This window comes from Phoca vitulina, unplaced genomic scaffold (assembly GCF_004348235.1).
Source record: "Phoca vitulina isolate PV1807 unplaced genomic scaffold, GSC_HSeal_1.0 scaffold20, whole genome shotgun sequence".
Classification (NCBI taxonomy): Eukaryota; Metazoa; Chordata; class Mammalia; order Carnivora; family Phocidae; genus Phoca; species Phoca vitulina.
Window position 1 is genome coordinate 24,599,003 of NW_022589723.1, and position 20,692 is coordinate 24,619,694.

Consider the following 20,692-nt stretch of genomic DNA (forward strand, 5'->3'; position numbering starts at 1 on the left):
AGGGATCATGTTGTACATCCCACTGCCTTCTCCAGGAAGCCTTAATACCCGGTGAGAGGCCTCTCCTACCGCGTCCCATCGAACTTCGTGCTTCCGTATCTGAATAAGCCACACTATATTGCAATTGCTTGTCCACCTTGTTTTCTTCACTGTTCTTTGACCATCTTACTTACTCACCTTTGTATCTCCAGTGCTTTACACAGGACAGGAAACATAGCAGGTGCTCAAAAACAAAACACAACAAAACAAAAAACCTGTCGAGTGAATGAATGCATGAAGGAAAGAGTGAATGACCGAGAGCCTGAAGTTGATGCCTGGGAGAGGAGATGAAGGAAGAGCTCTTTCCATTACAGGGCAGATCGCCCTCTTCCCTAAATGGGAAGGAGTGAAAGAGACAATAGCATCATTCTTCCTACTCTCTTTGGGTACTAAGCTTGGATGAACCATAGGTTGTCCTTCAATGAAAACAAAGTGATCTTATATTTTGAAATTAAAAAAAAAAACTTTCCAGTTTACTTTTTATGGGTGACCAGACAGAACTGTACCTTTCATCCCTGTCTTTCCTCTAGAAGCAACAGTTTGGTATTTGCTGATTTAGTGTCCAAGCCAACTTTACAGAACATAACTGCCACGAACAATAGGAATCAAAAGTCTATTGATCTAAAAACCTGCAGAGGATTAAAGACTTCACCAGGGTGACTGGCCTCTTCATCTTTTTGTCCTGCTGACCTAGTCTCCATAAGAAGAGAGTCTACGATGGCTTAGGCAGAAAGAGACTTGGGCTTGAATCTCAAGCCTGCCATTTACTAGCCATGTAACCATGTTCAAAACGCTAAACCCTTGCTGTCTCATTTTCTTATCTGTAAAATGGGTACAATACCTTTTAAAACCCAACCTGCTTCACAGGATCACACACAGAATCACACAGGTCCTGTGGGTGAAAGAACATTTTACACAATCAAGTACTATGCAAATATAAACTACATTATTCCTTTACATTATAATTCCAAATGTAAAATTAGGGTATTCCACAAAAAATGTATGTAACACAATAAAGACCGCATCATTAAAGACTAATAACCTTCTTATATTCCAGATTTCAGTGGGAAAAGCCAAGAATGCAGGGACAAAATGAAGCTGATGTTACGTTACGGAGTTACAAATGACAAACACAAAGGGACTGACTGAACATATTTGAGAATAAATAAGTGAATAATAATGACTCCCTCTTTCCTTGACCTTTGCCTATGCCCCCTCCCCCCGGTTCAGTCCAGCTAGAGTCCCTAAGCATTGAACTAGCCAGAGGGGCGGAGGAGCTGAATTCTCAGTAGCCTACGGGCAAGAGCAACTGTACCTACACCTGGAACAGAGAGGAAAGCTGCCAAGTTCACGTCTGCCTTCAGCCTTCCCTCATCTGTGGGAGGCACCACAGCAAGAGCTCTTCCATCTCAAATCCCCAGCCTCCGAGGAGCACTGCCTAGCCTCCTGACTCTCTGGAGCGTCCCTCACCTGGTATCCCTCTAAATGCACTTTAAGAAAAATTAGGGAAACTAAACATTACTTAGGATTTAAGAGAGTGCCTCACTTTTCTCCTTCACGGGCTGCACACAGGTTTGTGCGTAAAGGTGAGAGAGACTCCCATGACAGCCTTTTCCAAGCCCTGTGCTTCTAACTCCTATGTCAACGTCCTCAGGATCTCCAAAGAGCATCAGATGAAAACAGTAAGGTCTGTGCACCAACCACCTCTTGCCAGATAAAGTAAAATAAGCATCTAACATCAGAGACTCCAGGAAATCTTTATCGAATCAGGGTCTTCTCTCCTCTAAGAAAGCAAAAAACACTAAGACATGGTTAGGCCAAACCAAACCTATGTGTCCAGCCTTCTATTTCATCTTATTTCTTAAGATGTTTATAAATCATAAGAAAAGATATTTAAATGCCCAAAACATATTTGTTTTAATAATAGTGAAATGGCGGGGGGGGGGGGGTGCCAAAAAACCCAGGGCCTTTGGTCCTGGTCTTGTTTTATTTACCTTTCTGCACTGACATAGGAGAAGCCAACCTAAAAAGGCTGACATGTGTTCTGTTTTTAGCAAAGCTTTTCATTCTCAGGCCCTCCAACAGGTATGCTCGTACCACACAGTAACCCTGCTCCGCTCAGGCCATTCCTAAATCCCGCCGGTGATGCTAGAGAGCAGGGCTTCTGTAAAATCCTCAGAGCCAGGACAGCACTAAGAGCCTGACATTCCCGAGAAGCAGTCTTCTCCATCCTGAGTCTGCTGAACAAGGAAAACCTCTGGATGGCCAGGAAGAATGCCTCTGACTGCAAACCCATTTCCTACAGACTAATGTTGTGCATGCTGCCGTCATTCATGGAGCTAATTTTAAAATATACCTTTGAAGTCTCACTCTGTCCCTCCTCTACTCTCACTGCGACTTCTCTTCTTGCCCCATGCCTGGGTGAAGAAGGGTCCCAACAGCCACTCGGCTGGGGCGGGTCTCTGGAACCTCTCCTCACTGCTCAAGGCAGCGAAGCCCCAGCACAGACAGGAGCTGGCAGCTGGTGAGGAGGGCAGAACCTCGGGCCCCACCCCAGGTCTCTCCCGGCAGAAACTGTGCTGGAGGAGGATCCTAAGCGATACACACAACATGCATCGAAGTTTGAGAAGCACCGCTCCATGCCGTCCATCAGCACTGCCAGCCAGCCGCCCCTTCTCGGGTAAAGCAACACCTGGCCCAGCCCTACTTTCCGCTCCTAGCGCGCCCGTGGAGAGCCGGCTGTTCTCCGGAGCACAAAGGTAGAGTACCTGGCACAGCACTTTGCAGCCACCGGGAGGCCCTCAAGGAACACGAGTTTCCTTTCCTTCCGTCTGTTCACCGCTACCGACATCCTCCTGTCTCCTTCAGCTGCTCCCTTTCGTCTCCTGGTATCTTCCTCCCAGAATCTAAAATGGATCCGCTAGTGCAGTGATTCGCCAGACTCTAACGTCAGAATTTTGGCTCTACAACTTACTTGCCAGCAAATTAGGAAAACTACTTAGCTTCACTAGGCCTCAGTTTCTTCCTCTGTCAATGAGGATGCTAAAACACTGCCTTCCCCGTTAGAGTTGCTGTGAAGCCTCAGTCTGGTATTGGCTATTGCTGGCACGCGCTGCGCAGGTCGGGACCTGTCCACTGACGGACTCAGCTTGGACACCTCCCTCCCCTTTACAGGACTACAGCGCTCAAGGCCAAGCCACACGACTCAGGAGCTCGTTGTAACTCTCCCATAGAGGTCTTTGTTTCTGTTGTGGGTTTTGTCCCCTAACCTGGATCTTAAAAGGATGGTTGCTGTTTTTACAGACTGTGAAAGTAATTCATGCTCATTATAGAAAATACAGCCAAGTATAAAAAAGAGAAATAAATTATCCACCAGCTCACCACTAAGAGACAATTGTTAACATTTTAGAGTACTTTCTTCCAAACACATAGATCTCATGTTTCAGGAGGGGAAGGTCCAGGTCTTTAACGCTCGTGGAATTTTCCCTGACTTCCCTACGTCCGACACCTGTCCGCACCCCCAGCGCCTGACGGAGCGCAGTGCTGAGCACTTAGCGGCTGACAAGCCCACCTGCGCCTTAGCTGAGTGCTGCATGGATGTGGCTTGCCACTGCACTTATGTGGGGACTGTCCACATACAGAAACAGGGATGCTGTCAGAGTTAGTGATGTGCTCTGTTCGGCTCTTCAGTTCCAGCTGCTGTAAGTGTGCTCCCGTCTGCTCTGTGACTGCCGTTTGTGTTTGATGGTGAAAGTGTGTTTCTGGTGGAGCTTCACGTTTCCCTTTCAACGTACTCGAATTTCACGTACCTACAGGAATGGTCATCCCGTGAATTTTATCAGCCCAGCCTGCGTAATACCGAAGGGTTTTGATGACCCCCTGCAAATCCACGTAAAAAGCTTGCAGGAACGGTTTGCCACCATTTAGGGATTCCATGGTCTGTAGGAAAAGAAATGAAGAGAGCTTTCTAGTGATATACTAAATAATTTCTGGAGCAGAAGAAAAAAAAGAAGAGAGAGGCTATGAATGAATATGAATAATGATGCACACCTGGTCAACTCTTGACTTCCCCAATAAATAGATTTTTAGCACCGCCAGTTTAGTTTAGCTTCAGTAAAGCCATGATGACTACTCATGCGCATGTTCTTGTGCCTGGGTGTCTCCAGGAACCACTACCGCAATAACACATAAACATGACATTTCTTCAACTGATGATAAAGAAATGTTCTGCCTGTCAAACCAGCTTCTGTTATATTAATGATCAGAGCTGCGTGGGGATTTTTTGGAGTCTGAATCCATAAAGAGAAGCGGGGACATGGGCTTTTATGCGACTGACGAGAATATAAAACGTTTTCCACTGCTGCCAAGACCCCTGCTGAGAAATGGAATATCCACAGTGCACAGCGAGTTTATTTATTACCATCAAATAAACAAGATCTCCTCTAGGGAAGCTCACACTTTAACAACTTCAGGGCTGGTTTTTTGTAAATATTTATGTTAACAACCATTACCTATTAATAGGGAAGTATCTGGTCCATTTAATAAAAATAGACATATTGAGCAGTTCTAGATTATAAATGTTACTGTTTGAATGACATATTCTGTAAACTGCTTAAATCTGTAGCAACAACTAAAAAATCCAAATGGACACACTGAAATGAGAAAAGAGTATTTCAACTTGAGAAATATCAAAGGTGTTACAAGTTTAACAAATTAAGCAAATACATATGTTTATAATCTCACGTCCTTCTCTACAAGCACATTTTATAACATACTGGTGTAAGAACGACTTGAGTGCTGACAGAAGTAAAATGGAAATATTCTCCATTCGATGACATAAAAATACAATTACTTATGGTGCAATTTACCCACTTACTATGTGTAGAAGATGGGACTCATTTTAAAAGATCACATTGTTTATCACTGTATATTGGTTCTTCTTTATTAAAGGGAATCAAATTATCTCCCCATACTTTTTAGGATGTTTATATACTCGTGAGATGGGCACTACATTCTCCATGCAGCCAGCACACGGCCAAAGTCTACACAGCACTGAGTGAAGCAGAGTCAATAACCAGAATCTGGGCCACCTATATGGTCCCAATGAGCTGCCGACACCGGCCAAATTCACCTGTGTTTATTTTCAATTAATTATGTGTACTTGGATGAGGTATTAACTTCGCTCTCTGGTCAGGAGCTCCTCTATATTCCAGAGGCTATCTCTTGTTAAAACTTACTCCTCCTATGGCTCGGGAGTGTTTAAAAGGAGAAATCTCATTTAGGTGTAAGGGCAAGAAGGAATGGATCACAGTGAGACAGAACGTCAGAAAAAGGATGGCATTTGAATTTTATGACATGAAAATATAACTGCAGAAATGAACTATATCATTATCTAGTACACACTGTTAGTGGAATGTTGTAAATATTGTTTAGATTTCATTCAATGAAACAGACATATTAGACAAAAAATAGTGTTGAGGCTTAAGTTTAAGTGTGAGAAAGAGTGAACAGGGCTTTTCAGGGTCTCTCATATGCTCGGTGTCTTGGGAATATCTGAGAAGGAGCTACGTCACCATGGAACGCCTTTTTCACAAAACGTGTAAACACCTCATTGGGACAGTTTTCCTTGAAGTACCAGATTAGAAAATGTTTTTATAGAAAAGTAAATGTTACATACGGTCAGAGTTCCGGGATTCATTTGTGTTCCCATCCTGGGAACAGATCCCTGAAGGGGACGGTTGGAGGGAAGAGCCACGGTGGATGGGACAGTGAGGAAGGACACTTGTGCTCCCCAAGCCCAGAGCAAGCCCAATCGTGTCCTGCTTCTGCGCAGAGGGGAGGATACAGCGTTCGTGATTCGAATGCCTGACTGAACAAGGACGTCCTCAACATTAATGGATCGCCTGTGGGTGATCGAGGTGGAGATCCCTGGCGTACGACAGACAGTCCCAAATGGTTCTGGTTTCCAGGCAGTTTATATTCTCTAAGAAATCAACTTTGATTTTAAAAAGAGCAAAAACAAACAAACACAGAAACCCCTAAGAGAGAGGAAGTTCCTTAGGTGAGAAAACACTTTAGTGAAAGAACGTTTGCTGTCCCGGGCTATCTCTCCTTTTTACTGGTTCTAGAAAGTGGCAGAAGAACAAAGGGAGCAGACGTGTATGAGAGGCCCTCTGCTTCTGAAGGACTCTATTTAGTCAGGAGAGGTTAACTCTGGGGAGGTAAAAAAAAAAAATCTTATTTGATTCTCAAATGAATCATTTGGGATTGCTTTTCCACAGGCTTCATGGTGACTTTCCTGCTGCTTAACTGTTTTTGTTTTGTGTTGTTTGTCAAGGGTGGGATACGGTTGGGAAGGAAGGCAGGGAGGTCCTTACTAGTCACGGGCAGCTATGGTTTTGTTCTTCAAAATTCAGTAAGAAGAGACACTCAGCTGGTCTTGCACTTCCCCATCTGATCCCAAAAGCTTACCCCTCTCATTTTTCCTGTGTATTATGGACTTCTCACCTTGTTCCCCAGGTCGGCTTCACATCACATTTTCAGAAAGACTAAGGAATCTGCATTTCAGTGGAATGGTAAATTTAGAGTAAAGACTTAATGTGTTTTTTTTAGGCTACTTACTGCAAGAACTGCCCTGTCTCGTTCCACCAAGTCTGCAAGCTTCTCCAACAGACGGCCTCTTTCGGAAGCATCCATCCTTCTCCACACTGAACCAAGAGAGAAAGCCAGGCGGGCCGCCTGCACCGCTTTGTCTATGTCTGCCTGTTTGAGAGAGAGGAAGAGGCACAACTGAGGAGACACCACGCTCCAAATAAAGGAAGAACCACCTGCTTTCAGGGAAAAGGTGACAAACGAACGTCAGTGCTGGTGTCTAGAGAGCATAAGCTTAGCGCTCCGTTGTCTGAAGGCAGTTATTTCATAGGGAACAATTTGCTAAAAAGGACATACCTTGTCTGCTTCTTGGACTTCACACACCTGCTCTCCTGTGGCTGGATTATAGACAGGGAACGCTCTCCCGCTCTCTGAGTTCTGCCACTCGTTGTTAATAAAAATCTAAGGGAGCAGACAACAGACGGGGATCGGTGAGATGGGTGATAGGAAGCCAACCAATGGCCAAGGATTATGGAAGTACCACGGTAGTAATATTTGTTCTCTGTGTTTGCTGGCCTATAAGCAAAGTATAGAATTTGAAGCATTGCAAGAGACCCTCAAATAGTACGCAGTCCAGACTCTCCTGGAATTCAGGAATTTCTTCTATGCTATTTTTACCTCAAAGTTATGCAAATTGAAATGTAGTTCTTACCTTGAGTGAACCTGCCAACCAGTGAGAGAGTCAAACAAAGATGGAAGGACAGAGTGGCACATACATACAAACAATACATGCGGAGGTTGTAGAAAATATTTCCTGATTGTCCAAACTGGCCAATATCCAAAAGGAGTAAATCATAGAACAAACGGATAGTCATCGAACTTTAGATCCTAGTTTCTCTGTCAGAGGCATAAGTACCTTCACAGTGGAACTTGAAGGGTGCTGGAATCAGTAAGCATTCACTTAATTTATAGTTAGATCCTGAACTGAGCAATGACTTTGAACAAACTAGTCAGTGAGTTAAACAAATTTCATGTGTAAATCCAAGTTAGATTTCTGTCCTTTTGCTGGGTAGGCTACCCAGCTCAGCAAACGGAAAAGACCTATCTTTCAAACTGGTCTCTCAAGGATTTCTTAAGACCCTTGGTTTCCTTATAAAGGAAATGGAGATTCTATTAAAATGGCAGAGACTAATAGTTTAAAAAATTACTCAAGTTAATATCTCAGAAAATTTGTAAGAAATGAGTTGAAGAAAAAGAGAAAATACAGGCAAAGAAATGTAAAAATTTTTATTGATATTAAAGAGAGAAATCCAAACAAATATTTTTGGACTATGAAAGCTCAAAGAATACACAAAGATATTTTACTCTATAAAATTTATAGCCTGACAATGAAAATTTCTGAACTTATGAGCCAACAGTCAGTTTAAAGTAAACACAATGATAAACTGATTTGTTATTTTCTGCCATTTTAATAGTCACAGATGAGGCTAATGAGGATAGAGCTACAATTTTAAATATCAAGTTCTAGATTATTCCAAAGCTTTATTTTTCCTTGATTTGATAAAACAACAAGCCTGTGTTGAAGGAGCCTTCTTTTCCTGAAGGTTTTTTTTAAAGATTTTATTTATTTATTTATTTAGGGCAAGGGGGTGAGGGGCAGAGGGAGACGGACAATCTTTTTTTTTAAGATTTTATTTATTTATTTGTCAGAGAGAGAGAGAGCAAGAGCTCACATGCACAAGCAGGGGGAGTGCCAGGCAGAGGGAGAAGCTGGCTCCCCACTGGGCAAGGAGGCCTACACGGGATGCAGGACTCAATCCCAGGACCTGGGATCATGACCTGAGCCAAAAGCAGATGCTTGACTGATTGAGCCTCTCCAGAGTCCCAAGAGAGGGAAAATCTTAAGCAGACTTCACACTGAACATGGAGCCTGATGCAGGGCTCGATCCCAGGACCCTGAGATCATGACCTGAGTGGAAATCAAAGAGTCGGATGCTTAACTGACTGAGCCACCCAGGCGCCCCTTGAAGGCTTTTTAAGATAAAGGGGAAAAAAGCTTAAAATTGCATAAGTACTTAATTCATATGTAACAAGCATAAACACAATGACCTTGTAATTGCATAACATTTTAAATGTATAATTTATACACACACTTAATGTAATGTATTCATTTATTCAAGCAACACTCAGATACTTTTAGATATAGGACAGGCAAAAATAACTAGCAGTTCCAGCCGCCCAGGGTCTTCCAGTGTCTAGTAATTCATTAAATATTCGCAACAACCCTAATGGCAGGATTTTATTATCTCTACTAAAGATGAGAAAGTTGAGAGGATGGGAGGTTAAGAGTCTGATGAAGCAGGATCTTGTTGTGGCTCTGAGCCAGTCCAGCGCTCTCTCCACTACATCAGAGTTTGCAGGATTGCTCAGAACAAAGAAACACAACTAGTTAGTGTCCAAGCCTGAATGAGATCCATAGTTCTTGGACTCCTGGTCTAGTTCTCTTTCCATTCCGCTTAACAAACTTCTTAACAGTTCCCAGTTCATCAGATTTGCATACTCCTTTGAAACTCAGTATGATCTCCGAGGAAACAAAGGGAAAAAATTAAGAGATCAGTTTCGCTTCTAGAGCATTGTCAGGCTTAGAAGAGGGGTCTTGCCCATATTTCGTATTCTCTTTATTCACTATTTGAATGAAACTTCTTAACCTTTTTAATCCAATTTTAGTTTTTAGCTTCGGTACTGAGCAGTTCTAACTATATGTAAGAATTGATATTTCATGACTTTTATCGATTCTTAGAGGTCTTCCAAAGATCAAAGAGAAAAATTATTATTTTTTAACAGGATAAAACTCACTCATTCTCTTACTGTTTTCATTTAGGTACATGGATCATCTTATCAATTTAAGATACATTATATGACCTTAGTGATCTTCTCCTGTATCTTGAAACATTTTGCTATTTCATCATCCTAGGCATCATCCCATTATCACTCATCATTTATTTCCAACCATGCTAAAAAAGAACAAAACAAAAAATTATGGAACTCTCTAGAAATGAATAAATAAATACATCACAACTATCTCATCATCCTTCAGTGGTGCTGGAAATCAAGTACATACTCAAAAACCTGTGGAGACATACCAAAAAGACTCAGGAGCTGATGTGAAGGGGCTCCCAATGACCAATACTGGGATAATTTAAGCAACAAAATAAATAATGACAGCAATGGATTATCACCCATAGAATTAAAGAGGCACCCATAATGATACAAATTTTTTAATGAATATGTAAGTGGGGGATAAGGTAAAGCTCTGCTTCACAGTAGAATTCCAACTAATAGCTGTGAAGGAATAATGGAATTAGATAATCACCATTTGTCAAATACCACAGTAGTAATTGCTGGAGGCAAAAATTATCAATGGATGGTAAAATCAGCAGATAAAAGTATAATGGAAGACTGGATGTTTTTGTAGTCTCAAAGTATCTTCCCTCAAGATACTTATTAATTACAAAGGGAAAAACAGGAACTTTATGTTGGAGAAACTTGGCAGAGGGCACCTTAATCAAGCGATCGATGTTAACATCACCACTAACAGGACAAATTAATTGTTATTGACATTTTATCTGCTTGTCTTAACAACAATTAGAAAGCTATGTCGAAATCTCTTGCTTTGGTGGTGGATTTGTCAATATATCCCTTAGGGTCATCATTTTTATATTTATAAATTTTAGGTTATTTTATTAGTAAATATAAGTGCATAACTATTAAATCTGGTAAAACAGAACCATTTATCAGTATGAAGTGGTCCTCTTCATTACTAATAAAGCTTTGTGCCTTACAGCCTATTTTGTTTAATATTAGTAAAGCTACCTAAGCTTTTCTGTATTTCTGTAGTATTTCCCTGATAGCTCTTTCCCCATCCTTTTACTCTCAACTATGTCTTTATTATTTTACTGTGTCTCTTTAAATGACGTATGGCTAGATTTTATTTTAGTCAATATAAAAATCTCTATCTTTTAACTGGCAAGTTTAATACATTTGTATCTATTGTAATTATACATTGTGTTATATACTGTGTGATATTTGGACTTCATGCTTTCAATCTGTCTTGCTTACTTTACTTCCTGTTTTCTCGTGCCTCTTTTTTTAGTTGACTAACTATTGATGTTGGTTTTACAATTCAGTTTCCTCACTTTATTGGTTTGGAAGTTGTATACTATATTTCTATTCTCTCATGGGTCACCCATGATATTTTATCATGCATATTTAACAACTTGAAGTTTAAAGTTAATATATATCTTAACATTCCTCCCAAACAATTATAATAGCTTTGGAACACTAAATCTAATTGCTCTCCTCCAGGAGTTTATTTATTATAAAATTATTATTCTGCACAAAAAACAATTTCTTATATTTAAGATTTTTAAAAAAATTTCATTCTCATGATTCCTTAGAATTTCATTTAGTCAAGATTTCTTGGGAATAAAGTCTCAATTCTGAACATATATTTATTGCACCCTCATTTTCAAAAGATATCCCAAGAAGGTTACACAATTCTAAAGAGACAAATACTTTCTCACAATATTTTGAGTATATTTATTATTCCAGTATTTTCTATCTTGCAATGGTGTTTATAAGAAGTCTGCTGTAAGTCTCTGATTATAACTTCCTGTTTATGAATTGCCTTTTCTGTCTGGTTGCTTTTCAGATCTTGTCTTTGCCTTGGTGTTTTTAAGTTTCATCACAATATGTCCAAGAATCAATTTCTTTATCTCAGTCATTAAGCACTGTGCTCACAGTGTGTGTGAAATTCTGTCTCATATGTTCTGGAGTATTCTTAATCATTATCATCATTTCCTTGAATATCATTCTCTTTACTCTCTCCTTCTGGAACTCCAAGTGTTACACCTTTGTAGTCCACCCTCAATGTCCATTATCTACTCATATTTTCCATCCTCCCTCTTTTAAAATATTTTATGTAAAAATAGCTTTATTGTTTTTGTCAATGTGGGATATATTCTTCTAAACAATTCAAACTATACAAAAAAACACAGAGAAGAAAGTAAAAAATCACCTCAAATTTCATCATCCGCAGATAGCCAAAGTTCACACACTCATATCTCTAAGCCCCATACATATATATAATTTTATAAAACAAGATCACATCTCTATGAGCTGGACAACTTGCTTTTAAAAACTTAACAATATTGGGGCGCCTGGGTGGCTCAGTCGGTTAAGCGTCTGCCTTCGGCTCAGGTCATGATCCTGGGGTCCTGGGATCGAGCCCCACATCCGGTTCCCTGCTCAGCGGGGAGCCTGCTTCTCCCTCTCCATCTGCCTGCCACTCTGCTTACTTGTGTTCTCTCTCTCTGTCAAATAAATAAATAAAATATTTAAAAAAAAAATTAAAAAAAAAAAAAAAAAAAAAAAAACTTAACAATATTCTACAGACATTTTTTAATGGTTTCTTTGTATTCCAATGTGTATATTTACACACCTGTAGAGAGGTGACTGTGCAGGTTGCATGTGTGCATGTATGTGCGTAGCTTAATTTATTCACTCAATCTTCTACTGAGAAATGCTTTATTATTTCCATTCATCTCCTTTTTTCTTTGTGTTGCAATTGGGCTGTTTCTTCAGTTCTGTTATCCAGTTCTCTTTACCTGGGTCTAATCTGCTAATTTCAATGTCTGTATTTTTATTTCTAAAAGTTTTGCTTTGTTCTTTTTCAAATCTGCCTGGACATGTTGTTTTGGTTTTAAAAACTAATACTTTAATTTTTAGGACAGTTTTGAGTTTGTAGAAAACTGAGCATACAGGGCGCCTGGGTGGCTCAGTTGGTTAAGCGACTGCCTTCAGCTCAGGTCATGATCCTGGAGTCACAGGATCAAGTCCCGCATCGGGCTCCCTGCTCGGCAGGGAGTCTGCTTCTCCCTCTGACCCTCCCCCCTCTCATGCTCTCTCTCTCTCATCCTCTCTCTCAAATAAATAAATAAAATCTTTAAAAAAAAATATTATTAAAAAAAAAAAAAAAAAAAAGAAAACTGAGCATACAGTACAGAGATGTCCCATATGTCCCTATTCCCCTCCTCAGTTTCTTCTCTTTTTAATATCTAAAAGATATCTTTAATATCTTTTTAATATCTTAGAGTAGTGCATTTGTCACAATTTATGGACTAGTATTGATACATTATTAACTAAAGTCTATAGTTTACATTAGGCTTTACTAGTAACTTTGTGTTGTATACTTCTACGGGTTTCGAAAAATACATAATATCATGTATCCACCATTGCAGTATAATACAGAATAGTTTCTTCACTGCCCTAAAAATCCTGTGCTCCATCAACTCACCTCATCTTCTTCCAATAAACCCCTGATAAACATTCACCTTTTTTTTGGTCTCCATCAATTTACCTTTTCCAGAATGTCACATAATTGGAATCATATAGCAGGTAGCCTCTTCAAACTGGCTTTTTTCACTTAACAATCTGCATTTAAGTTTCCTTCATATTTTTTTCATGGCTTGTAAGATTTTTTTAAGGCTGAATCATATTCCATTGTATGGATGTTCCACAGTTTATCTATTCACCTTTTAAAGGATATTTTGATTGCATCTAGTGTGGGGAAATTATGAATAAAATTGCTATTATGTGCAGGTTTTTGTATGAACATAAAGTTTCAACTGATTTGAGTAAATGCCTAGGAGTGTGATTGCTGGATCACATAGTAAGATCTTACTCTTAGATCTGTAAGAAACTGTCAAACTGTCTTCCAAAAGTGAGTATGCCACTTTGCATTCCCACCTGCAATGAATGAGAGCTCTTGTTGCTTCACATCCTCATCAACATTTGGTATCGTCAGTTTTTTGGATTTTAGCCATTCTGATGTGTGTGTGGCGGCATCTTGTTGTCCTAGTTTGAAATTCCCTAATGACATATGATGCTGAAAATTGTTTCATATGCTCATTTGCTGTCTGTATATCTTCTCTGGTGAGGTGTCTTAGATCTTTTGCCCATTGTTTGAGTTGTTTTCTTAGTGTTGAATTTTGAGAGTTGTTTGTATATTTTGGATACAAGTCCTTCATCAGGTATGTGTTTTGCAAATATTTTCTCCCAGTTTGTGGCTTGTCTTTTCATTCTCTTTCACAGTGTCTTAGGGGATAAAAAAGTTGTTCATTTTTAGGGAAGCCCAATATATCAGTTTTTCCTTTCATGGATCATGCTTTTGGTGTTGTATCTAAAAACTCATTGCCAAACTCAAGGCCATCTATATTTTCTCCTATGTTATCTTTTAGGAGTTTTATAGTTTTACATTGTACATTTAGGTCTATGATCAGTTTTGAGTTAATTTTTGTGAAAGGTGTAAAGTAAGTGTCCAGATTCATTTTTTACATGTGAATGTCTAGTTTTTCCAGTGCAATTTGTTAAAAAGACTATTCTTTGTCCATTATTGCCTTTGCTCCTTTGTCAAAGATCAGTTGACTATATTTATGTGTACTTAATTTTGGGCTCTCTACTCTATTCCATTAATCTATTTGTCTATTCTTTTGCCAACAGCACACTGTCTTGATTACTATAGCCTCACAATAAGTCCTGAAGTTAGGTACTGTAGGTCCTACAACTTTTTTCTTTCCTTTTTTTTTTTTTAAGATTTTATTTATTTATTTGAGAGAGAGAGACAGCGAGAGAGGGAACACAAGTAGGGGGAGAGGGAGAAGCAGGCTTCCCACCGAGCAGGGAGCCTGATGCGGGGCTCGATCCCAGGACCCTGGGATCATGACCTGAGCCGAAGGCAGACGCTTAATGACTGAGCCACCCAGGCGCCCCTTACAACTTTTTTCTTTTCCTTCAATATTGTTGGGTCTTTCACCTCTCTATATAAACCTTAGAATTGGTTTGTTGATATCAACAAAATAACTTATCAGGATTTTGATTGGGACTGCATGAATCTACAAATCAAATTGGAAAGAACTGACATCTTAAAAATACTGAGTCTTCCAATCCATGGAATATCCTTCCATTTATCTAGATCTCCTTTGATTAATTTCATCAGAGTTTTCCTTACAAAAATCTTATACATACTTTGTTAGACTTATACCTAAGTATTTCTCTTTTTTGTGGTAATGTAAAGGTATTGTGTTTTTTATTTCAAATTCCAATTATTCATTGCTGAGATATAGAAAAGCAAATGACTTTTGTACATTAACCTTATATCTTGCAATCATTTATTAGTTCCAGAAGGTTTTTTATTTTTCTGGGTTTCGTTTTTGGTGAATTCTTAGGGATTTTCTACCTAGACAATCATGTCATCTATGAACAGAGACAGTTTTATTTCTTCCTGCCCATTATATGGGCATCGGCTTCCAGATGTCTAATTGTATTAGCTAGGACTTCCAGCACAATGTTGCACAGGAGTGGCAAAAGGGAGTTTCTTGTTCCCAATCATAGACAAAGAGCATCTAATTTCTCATCATTAGGCATGATGTTAGCTATAGGGTTTATGTAGATGTTTATCATTGAGTTGAGGAAATTCCTCTTTATTTTTAGTTTGTTGAGAGTTTTTACCATGAATGGGTGTTAGATTTTGTCAAAAGCTAATTCTAAACGTATAGATACTATCATATGATTTTTTTCATTAGCCTGTTGATGTGACAAATTGTAATAAACGATTTTTGAATTATGAACCGGTCTTGTATACCTGGAATAAACCTACATTGTTGTGGTGTATAATATATTGTTGGATTTTATGTGCCAATATTCTTTAGGGTTTTGCATTTATGTTAATAAGAGGTATTGGTCTGTAGTTTTCCTTTCCTGTAAATGTCTTCTCTGGTTTAGTTATTAGAGTAATGCTGGCCATATAAAATGAGTTAGGAAGTGTTCCTTTTGCTTCTATTTTCTGGAAAAAAAACTGCAGAGAATTGGTATGTTTGGTAGAAGTCACCAACGAAACCATCTGGGCCAGTGCTCTTTTTTTTGAAAGGTAATTACTAATTCAATTTCTTAAATTTTTAGGGCCCATCTAGGGTTAACCAATAGGAGTTCCATCCTCAGCTTCCACTGTCAGCTCTTCCTTTTTGGTGTGTCTCTTAGGTCAAGCTCCTGAGAAGAGCATCTGATTGGTTGCAGCACATTTTTTTTCAAGTGCTTCCAGATGTAAATTAAATGACTGTCCCTGGGTCCAAATACATGAAACCAGGAAGAAGAAAGTACTTTCCGAAAAGTTAAATAACGTAGTATTCTATGATTTAGTGCCCAGATGAATGGTAAAGATAACCACGGCAGGAGCTCGCCTGAGAGAAGGGAGATAGCGGTGCGGGCTGACATGTTAGAAGAACACTTCAGGAAAACAAGAAATAACGAGGGAGTATAACCCAGGGTAGGGAACAGATAAAGTAGAAGAAAGAAACTCTATCCCTAATAAAACGATTCGGCTGGCCTGATCAGCCCCTCCTCCTTGACTTCACAGTTCCTCTTTGAAGATGATCTGATGCGCTGGTTTAAGTAAGGTGACAGAGAAGGAAGAAATCGAAGTCAAGCTGCTCTCCTTCCCTCCAGGAGTCCCCGAACCCTGCCAGCAACTCCAGCGGTTGAGTGGCCCTGGGGTCCCAGCCCCAGCCTCTGCTGCAGGACTGTCTTCAGAGGAAGCAGGGTGCCTTCTGGCAAGCAGGGCCCCCAAACCACAAAGACCCACCGAGTACCCAAGCCAGAGACTCATCAAGCTTGTCACAGTCACAGACAGAAGGGAGACATGAGAAAAGATTCTTTTAAATGTTTTAAGTTGAAATATCTAGAAAGAGCTGTGATGAAAAGGCATGAAAATCACAGACCTGTACCCCTGAAACAAATAATACATTATATGCTAAAAAAAAAAAAAAAAGAAGAAGATAGTAGGAAGGGAAAAATGAAGAGGGGGAAATCGGAGGGGGAGACGAACCATGAGAGACTATGGACTCTGAGAAACAAACTGAGGGTTCTAGAGGGGAGGGAGGTGGGAGGATGGGTTAGCCTGGTGATGGGTATTAAGGACGGCACGTACTGCATGGAGCACTGGGTGTTATACGCAAACAATGAATCATGGAACACTACATCACAAACTAATGATGTAATGTATGGTGGCTAACGTAACAAAATAAAAAAAAAGAATGGAAGGAAAAAAAGGCATGAAAAATATGGCAGAGGAAATAAGAAGAAGAGACTGAAAAGATAAAGAAAATAAACACTGAAAAAATGGTGTTGAAAACCAATTAAAAAAAAAAAATACAGTTGTATTTTAAAGACTACGAAAAATAAGCCTTACAGATTTCCTACTGTGAAATGATGAACAGAGAAGGGAACCAAAGAGAAAGAGAAATGGGGAGTAGAGGGAAAAGGTGAGGGTAGAAAAGGAAAATAGAAAGAGCTAGGGCTCATCTCCTATGAACGTTCCAGGATTCGATATTTTGAACTATTCAATACTGGATAACTAGCTTTCTTTCCTTTTTTGCTGTGAAAATACAGTTAGCAAAAGCATTAAAGCCAGACCAGCCAGAAAACATACACAGCCCATGGCGGGAGAACAACGTGATAGCCACAGACTTGTGTCATCAGAATCCTGCTCTTTGCAGACACGGATCATGTTCATGGTTTCGGTCAACGTCTGCATTTTGCTAGTAGCCCACACAATGGAGAAGGGATTACACCGTAGGGAAAGTGTGGTATTCTTGGGTAGCATAATCCTGCTATCCTAAGTATGTGTACTTGGGCCAAAAGTTTCTCAGAAGCCATGCAAACAAACACAGAAATAAAGACAAGGAGTGCCAGGCAATCAGTAGGGACAATTTTGTTATAAAAAGTCTAGTCTAAACACAGCTGAACTCCTGAGGGTAAATCTCTTAAGACACGGGTTTCCAGGCTCTCTTCCTATTAACACCCTCCCATCCCTCCTTCCCTTCCCTTATCTCCTTCAACAGTTTTTACGAAGCACCTACTCTCTTCTAGGCATTGTGCCTGCTAGGGTCTCCTTCGATTTCTAGATTTTCTTCCTTTCCCAGGCTGAGCAAATTATGTCTTTCAGGCTAAATATGTCTGCCTGTCTCCAGTCCAAGATCCCAAGAGTACAAGAGGGCTAAAGGGGTTCTGGTGCCAGTCATCCCAAAAGACAAAGGCCACCGCTTCCATAGAGCGCATCAAAACACACCCAAATAATTTTTTAAAGAGAGGAAAAAAAAATCACTCCCATGACTGATTCACTTGTAGAGAACAGACTTGGCTAAAACAAACTCGATTATATACAATCAGTCCTACCTACTCTACTGCCCCATGATTCCCGTATTGAGAAGGCTCTTGACATCTGTTTTAGGAAAAACAGTAAGAAACAGCCAACTGGTCTGAGCGGCCTTATCAGAGTCCCGTTGGATCACGGCGTTTGTTACTCTGTTGAAACAACACGGCATCAAGGCCAAGTACACACCAATGTCAGTTGTGACATACTCCCAACCTAGAAGAAACTTTTCTTGCCGTCAGCATTGTGGTAGAAGGCAATGGGAATTGCTACTGGTAATGGTTAATGTTCATTTCTTCCTGTCCCACTTTCTATAAACACGGTAATGCCTATACAAGCTCATTACTGTAAACTGAGCACATTTAAATTGGCAGTAAAACCAGAGTATTTACTCTAGTGCACATATAAAGTGCCTCATCCAATGTTTTGGAAATGTTTCAAGTTTTGAAACCCAGCAGCTGGCAGCTTTACAAGCCAAACCTTACGCTTAAATCACTCACTCTGGAAGGTTTTTTGGTGTCCCGTGTCAGGTAGTACCATTCAGCAGACACTCATTCCCCCACCCCTCGGATTCTTCTGCAATAAATTTGCATTCACAGGGCTCTTATAACTAACTCTTCCAGCACCACAGACTCCCGATGGCTGTTGATTAAATGTATATATCCTGTGCATTTAATCTGACTTTCATTATGGCCACTTCGTAAAAACGCCACAGACTGGACAAGCGATGACACATAGCGAGAACCTGGAATCCCTGCAAAGCCTCAGATTAGGTTTTTTCTCCTTCTTTATTAATAGTGACCATTTTGTGGACCGGCTCTAAATCAGCCAGAGTATTTGACAGCAAATGTTCCTATCTATGGATTATATATAACCTGTCCCACACACCAGATGAAAAAGGGATAACCCTGGGAGAGGAAGGGCTTGCTTCCATGTAAATCATGTTACAAATTGGACAACACCCAGAGAGTTCATTGTTCAACCTCAATTGAAGGCCATTCCCATTTACTATTCCCCGAGAATCGATGTTAATTAAGGCGGACTGAGACCATAAATCAGCCCGGGAGTTTTACAATGTAATTCAGCATTAAGCATATATATTTAAATTAAAAGTAACTGATTAACCACTAGAGTTTTTCCAGAAGTGGCTGGGGCCATTTCTTTATAATGAAGATGTGTCACCTTTCATTTTTGTGAAGAGAGGACACGAAATAGTGTATTATCTTCCAAAAGGGGGAATTAAGGCTAGGAAGTGAGTCACAGCACTGGTTATGGGGAGGGAGGAGTTGGAAAGAGAGAGGGAAGAGAAGGACAGCGAAGAGCTGCATGGGAAGGGGAAGGAGCACATCTTCTCTCTGTCTCCCTTCAAATCCTTAACTCTTCCTCTAGCCACGATCATTCGCTCTGCACCTACCACACGTTAGGCTCTGTGCTAGGTACGGGGGGGAGGCAGAAAGAAGTAAGAATCAGCGCCTGCCCTTGGAGTACATGTTCTTACTCTGTAGAGGGGAAGACCGTCACAGTAACAAGATGCGACAACAATGTTCCCAAGTATTTGTGGAACACCCACTCTGAATGTGCTTCAAAGATAATATACTTCATATTCCAATTCTGTGAAGTGCTAGACCGGTCATTTGTGTGCCTCAGAGAAACCCCACCGAAGAGCCACACCTGCCTGACAGAAGCCAGGAGAACATCCTTGTGGATGACAGGACCTGGCCTTCATCAGGAAAAGCTCCGGCTCTGTGAACCCACAGCTGAAAAGACCGGGCTATCTGATGAGGAAGTCCTTCTTCAAGAGCCGTGCTAACATAGCCCATCAGCACACGCCTCACTACGCTGTGAAGAGGAAAACTACCTGCAGAGAGAGAATCTGGGAGAGGAATTTGTTTTAACCCGAAGTACGTGCGTAATGCACAGTCAATGAAAAATTCAGATTAGTAACATTACTAGATGCCCACGGTATACCGAGCATTTTCACTGTTTCACAAACCTGCGATGTAGGTATTTTCCTTCCAGATGTGTAAATGAAGGCTCGGGTTACCAGTGCAAGTTTATACTGCAAATAATTTACAGGGCAAAAACTTGACCGTAGGTCTCTAAATGCTAACTACAGAGCTTTTCCATTCCTCTTGACATTACTGGTCCCCCCACCCACCCACTGTCTCTGCTAAACTATAACTTTAAGTTAAAGATCTATGTTCGGTTAGGCCAAAAGCAACAGAAAGAATATAATTAGAACATTGCCTGTAAAGTCAGGATCGAAAACCCAACCAATCAAGAGAATGATAATAGAAGTTAACATGTGAGTGCTTACTATGTTCCAGGCACTGTTCTAGACACTTTCCATGTATTAACTCATTTAATCCTCAAAATGATTACATGTGGTAGGCATTATCACTATCCCTGTTTTATAGAGGAGGAAGTTGAAGATCAGAGATATAGAGGAGCTCACCCAGAGCTAGGCATGCGGTGGAACTGGGACTCGAAACCTACACAATCTGGCACCATCACCCCTCAGCCCTGGACCTGGACAAGTGCCCCGGAGCAGTTTCCTTCGCTGCTGCATGATCTTCCAGGGGATGCCTGTACTGTTCCAAAGTAAATGTGCATATTTCTTCCCAAGGGGTAGGTTCCTTCCTAATCTGGTCCCAACCAGCATCTCTGGTTTCATCTCTGGCCATCCCTCACCAAGTATCTAAGCTGGAATAACGTCTACAGCAGGATACCATTGCTGTAAGTGAAAAACAGCTCGTGGCAAAGTAACACCGTGCTTCCCATCAGGGATATGTCTGT

The 20,692-nt window shown here is 40.4% G+C and overlaps 1 protein-coding gene across 1 annotated transcript in view; it reads right to left on the reverse strand.

Annotated features, from left to right (window-relative positions):
- Positions 1–20,692, reverse strand: part of ALDH1A2 (aldehyde dehydrogenase 1 family member A2) — an 89,234-nt gene that overhangs the window by 45,432 nt on the left and 23,110 nt on the right. Inside the window, exons 2-4 of the mRNA XM_032417392.1 lie at positions 6,988–7,092; positions 6,661–6,801; positions 3,849–3,978 (exon numbers count right to left, since the gene is read on the reverse strand). Of these exons, the coding sequence (XP_032273283.1) occupies positions 3,849–3,978; positions 6,661–6,801; positions 6,988–7,092 (376 nt within the window). The remainder of the gene's footprint in view (positions 1–3,848; positions 3,979–6,660; positions 6,802–6,987; positions 7,093–20,692) is intronic.